Raw genomic sequence first — 6,000 nt, forward strand, 5'->3', positions numbered from 1 at the left:
AATGAAGCTCTTTCAAATAAACTAGACATTACAGAAAAAAACATCAGGATCACTATAGATTTAACGGTTATTTCCAGAGTCTCATTAGCACACTGATGACTATTAATTTTCAAAGTTAATTAATAGATAGAAATGGCACTTTCTTTTAATTTATGTCATTAGTCAAATGAGCTTTCTAATTAAGATTTGCAATCTACAAATTTATAAACTGGTGAATCAGTCTAAACATGGAGAATTATTGGCGAGGGTCTGCCTGGGCTGAACTGGCTTCAGAACTTGAAAAAATGGGGGAGAATTAATTTCATTCCCTGGCAGTTTCTCAACAAAATCTTTGGTTAAATATATTCAAGTTATTTATTGCCCTACCATCAGCATGGTTCTGAATCTCATTTCCACTTTCTGTTAAATTCAAATGAAATGTTGTATCACATCAGATAAACAAGTAAGTTTGACACTTATTGGAAATATCAATACTATTTGTAAAATGAAAACAAGAAGCTTAAATTTGACAAATATAAAAGTAAACCAGACTTCTAAAGCAAACCCAAATAGAAATTTCATTGAGAAAATGTGTAAAATGAGTCCATGGCTGGACCCAGCAAACATCACAGAGACAAAAGCTGTTTACTATTAAACACTAATTAGCAAAACAGTCAATAGTATTTGCCCAAGATCTAATTGCAGTCTTGCTCTACTCGCTCTGTGAAAAGAGCCAAGTACTTCAGCAAGTGGGAAGGAGAGTTTTACCGAATCAATCAACTAACATTTTTAAAGCATCTATCGAGGACTGGAGTGCCCAAGGCGCAGAAACAGGTGTTTGTAGGGTCGGTGAAGTGGGAGCACGAATCTTTTTGTTTTGAGATAATTTGCTACCTAATAATTAAAAACAGAAAGGAAAGAAGGAAGAAAATCAGTGAAGAGATCCTATGGGGAAAAAAATTAGAGTTCGTTGGACTTAGTTTATTGTTATTACTTTGAATTGCATATGGCAGTATGCCATGAGTTTTTCAATGTGTAGGGTTTGGTTTCTAATAGTTTTAATCTCGCCTTGACAATGAGTATAACATTTGGGGCACAGAATTCCAAATATAGAGAATATCTAGTTCACATGAAAAAAGATTAATATAAAGTAAAATGTCCTTTAATGACCATATAATAACTTAAAAAAATATGCACATCAGGTTAACATGGCCCAAAGGAAGGTATGGCATATCCTCCTAATTAATAAAGTATAAACGACAGCCAATGTACACATTATGGAAGAATAATCACAAAATTTAATTATACTAATTCCAAATCATTTTACTGATAAATAAACCTCTGAGGTCCAGAGGTGAAAGTTCACTTGTGATATATGTTCAGGATATATTCTCTCACTCATAAATAGATTTTCTCTTGAGAAGAGTACTACACTTTGGATGGTGTTCTAACTTATAGAAAAGAACTCACAACACCATTTTAATAGAAAGAACAAGGAAGCTAGTGAAGGCACCATCTTGGGAAATGTTAACATCCTTTAGAAAGAGTATAGTTGCTGGGGGAAAGCTCCCAACTCAGTTCAAATCTTAGCTTGTGGCATTTAACAGCCGTGTGACTTTGAGTAATTGACCTAACCTCTCTGAGCCTCAGTTGCTTTACTGGTAAAATGGAAATAATATCAGGACCTAACTCATGAGACTGTTGTACAGATTAAACAAGAAATCATACATAAGGCAGTCAATGTGCTGAGTGCTTTGCATATAATTTCTTATTTAGTTGATAAACAAGTGGCTTTGATCTAGTTTTCTCCACACAAAATGCTATTACTTCTTAAAACTGTAACCAGTCATCAATACTTTTGCCTCAGGAAGGATGGCCCTGTAGGAGGCCAAGGCCGCAGTTCCCACTGAACAGTAGTCTGGAAATTCTGGGCTTCAGGGTTGAGCAGTCTTGACATTCTTCTGCATGGTGAGTCTTACCTCGTAGTAACTCTGGACGGCATTCATGAAGGCTTCGTCAGCCACGATCTGGGTTTCCCCATTGAGGAAAGCCTGAAACCGGTCCTTGACTGTCTGCAGCTGCTGTTTGCTGATCTGTAAGGAACAGGAAGAGGGAAGAGTGAGGACTTGTTCTAGGCAAGGATTATGATTACATGGAAGATGCCAGGCCCAACGGGAGCTGGCTTGTTTGGGTGCGCAGGAGCTGATTGTTAAATATGCAGGAGTTTTGTGAGGTGGTTATTTACCAAAAAATAATATAAATTACAATTAAATATATTGAAAACAAAGGTAACACATACTCAAAATTTTTTGCTTCCTGATTATTTTAGCATTACCTGTGCTTTCGAAGTTACGAACACCGACTGTATTCGTATGGTAGGAATGATATATAATGGATGATACCATATACCTCTTCCCAACTCCACATTCAGTGACATCTTATTGGAAGCTAGATATCAGTCGGGATGGGAGTATTTACTATGGAAATTGGCAAGTGCTACAAGTCAGGTGTTTTGTTTGTTAGTTTTTGTTTTTTTCATGAGAGATGGTTGTTTAACACACCAATACACAGGCCCCTCAGATGGTCTGAAATATGCTGGTTTACAAAGCTCTAGTCATCAAAACAGTATGGTATTATCATAAAAACAGTCACCCAGAAATAAACCCAGGAATACACAGGCAATGATAATTGACAAGGGCACCAAGATACTCAATGCGGAAAGGATAGACAACTCAATAAATGATGTAGGAAAAACTGGATATTCACATGCAAGAGAATGAAATTGGACCCTTATCTTACACCACTCACAAAAATTAACTTAAGTGAATTAAAGACTTAAAACATAAGACCCCAAATTGTGAAACTATTAGAGGAAAACATATGGAAAAGCTCCTTAACATGGGTCTTGGCAATGAATTTTTGGGTATGACATCAAAAGCTCAAGCAACAACAGCAAAAATCAACAAGTGGGACTACATCCCTATAATAATCTACTGCATAGCAAAAGAAACAACAAGCAAAATGAGAAGACAATTTATGGAATGGGAGAAAAAATTTGTAAACCATTCACCTGATAAGGGATTAATAACCAAAATTTATAAGGAACTCATAGCAAAAAAAAAAATCCAATAAAAAATGTGCAGAAGACTTGAGCAGACATTTTTCCAAAGAAGACATGCAGATGGCCAACAGGTACATGAAAGTATACTCAACATCACTTCTCAGGGAAATGCAGATCAAACCCACAATGAGATACCACCTCACACCTGTTTGAATGGTTATCATTAGAAAAAAAACCCAAGAGATAACAAATGCTGGCAAGACTGTCAAGAAAATGGAACCCTTGTTCCATATTCTTGGTAGGAATGTAAATTGGTGCAGCCACTATCGAAAACAGTATGGAATTTCCTCAAAAAATTAAAAATAGAAGTACTATATGATCTAGCAATTCTACTTTGGGATATATATCCCAAGGAAAGGGAAACACTACCTGAAAGAAATAGCAGCACCCCTACAATCAGTGCAGCATTATTCACAATAGCTGAGATATGGAAACAACCTAAGTGATCATCGAAGGAAAAATGGATAAAGAAAATGTGAAACACACACACACACACACACACACACACGCACGCACATTATCAAGCCATAAAAAAAAAAAAGAAATCCTGCCATTTGTGACAACATGGATGGCCCTAAAAGGCATTATGCTAAGTGAAATAAGTTAGAAAAAGAAAGACAAATACTCTATGTTCTCACTTATATGTGGATTCTAAAAACTATTGAACTCGTAGAAATAGGGAGTAGAATGGTAGTTGCCAAGGCCGGAGGGGTTAGGGAAATGCGGAGATGTTGACCAAAGCGTACAAACTTCCAATTCCAAGATGTAAGTTCTGGGGATCTAGTTCACAGCACAGTGACTATATTAACAGTACTGTATTATATACTCGAAAGTTGTTAAGAGAGTAGATTCCACAGCCCTTTATTCTAACCACTTGTTACTTATGATTAAATTTGTTAGCTGATATGTCTCTTGTTATTTGCTCAAAGATGTTTCCCCAGGGCCAAGTTAGTGCTTTATGTGAGACAGGCACTCCATAAGCTCTTGTTGAATAAATGAATGCAGTGTACGAAGGAAAAATTATTTTTGAATATCCCTTAATCAGTTCTAATTTATATAAAAATAAAGTTAGCTAAAAACTGCTGTTTTTACTATTATTTATAAAAAGTTACACTTTATAGACTGATCATGGGATGCTGTGTCTAAGAACCACTATCGTAGAGGAAAGAGTAAGAAGATCATTCCAGTCCCAGTTCTATCAACACTGTGTCATCTTGGAAAAGCCACTTGCATTCTCTGAATTGGCCAGTGGGTTAAAAGCCCCTCTGGAATAGGGCTGGGTTTAAATAAATAAATGTGATATCATCCTTAGGTTTCTCACTTGGAAAATGGTGATAATTCTAATTACTTCCTTGGCATACTTATAGCTATTTGATAACATACTATGAGTTCTTTTTAAAAATTATGAGTTTCTATATACATTTAAAGTGCTTTCATCATTAGAATCAATACAAGTTTTGCTAGGAGAAAATAATGTTTAGAGCTATAGGAGACTGATGCTTGGTGAGTTTTGACTCAATCAGGAAACAAAGTAGAGTTCTGAGAATGGACAGAAATGGGAGGTGGGGTGTTTTAGCTAATTTTGTAACGTTGGGAAAAGTGGAACTAGTGAAGTCAGGGGCAGATATAAAAGAGGTAGGTTTCTATCACATTGATATTTGTCGCACACTAGAGCACCATTGTCCAAGACTAGCCACATGCTAATTTTACATTTTCTGAAAGTCACATTTTAAGAAGTAAAAAGAAACAAGGGAAATAAATATTAATATACTTTGTTGAAGCCAATATGTCAAAAATATTTCAACATGTAATTATTACGTAAATGACTAATGAGATATTTTACATTCTTTCTTTGTACTATATCTTTGAAATCTGGTGTTATTTTACACCCACAGTATATCTCAACTTAGAATCACCACCCTGCCAGTGTCTAATAGCCACATGTAGCTGGTGGCTACGGCATTGGACAGCCAGGCCTAGAGCATGGAATGATCCCACTGCTAAGCCATGTAGGCTTTCCTGGTCTGACCCAGAGATACTGGTATTGCTGGAGTTACACAGAAAAATCATAGTTATTTGTATGCATTTGAAAACATTTCAACTGAATTATAAAATGGCACCATAACATAAATTTCTTTGAAGCAGGCCAGCCTTAACTGGCCTAAGTCACAAATCCTTACAGTACAGTACCAACCAAGGCATCTCACAGAATTTACATTCAGAATTCCTTCCAACACTGGGTCAGTACCAACTCTGCATGATTTTAGGTCTGGGATGGGGTGAGGTAATGGAGCCGGAGAGGGAGTGGCCACCAACACACTTTGCTTTTGCCTTATATCTCAAGTAATTGAAATAAAAGTAACTACACACCATCTGAATGATGGCGATTGATTGTTGACCCAAGCCAAATCCATTATCGCTCTAACCTTTGTTAAATAAGCAGAGTGCTCAGTTCTGCAAGAAACATTTACAGAGCATCTGTTACCTGCCTGGCCCTAACCAAGGCCCTGCGGTTTCAGTGGTCAACAAAACAACTCAACCTCTGATCTCCCAGACCAGGGCAAGCCAATGGGGAGTCCAAAGAAATAAGGGATTGTCCTCAGGGGCCTCGTAGTCTAGATGGAGAGGAAAAAACATTATTATAAAATGCTTAAATGGAGCAGGCTTTCAGGAACATTAATGTTAGTCAAATTCGGAGAACATCATTCTGAATCCCCACAAAACACCCCCCACCTCCTTGGATACCTCAAGCTCTCAGTGGGAGAGTTAGGGGCACAGATTCCAGAGGAAGAGCTATGCTTATGTCTGGGTTTTGATGACTGCCAGTCCACATTCCCTATTTTTCTCACCCCTAATCAAACAAGCAAAGTCACCCCACTCACTGTTTCTCACTGGGCAAA

The 6,000-nt window shown here is 37.1% G+C and overlaps 1 protein-coding gene across 1 annotated transcript in view; it reads right to left on the bottom strand.

Moving 5' to 3' along the window:
- CADPS (calcium dependent secretion activator) overlaps window positions 1–6,000 on the bottom strand; it is a 499,023-nt gene that overhangs the window by 365,386 nt on the left and 127,637 nt on the right. The window contains 1 exon segment of the mRNA XM_034658585.1: window positions 1,959–2,072. Coding sequence (XP_034514476.1) covers window positions 1,959–2,072 — 114 coding nt within the window.

The sequence above is a fragment of the Ailuropoda melanoleuca genome, chromosome 4 (genome assembly GCF_002007445.2).
Source record: "Ailuropoda melanoleuca isolate Jingjing chromosome 4, ASM200744v2, whole genome shotgun sequence".
Taxonomy (NCBI): domain Eukaryota; kingdom Metazoa; phylum Chordata; class Mammalia; order Carnivora; family Ursidae; genus Ailuropoda; species Ailuropoda melanoleuca.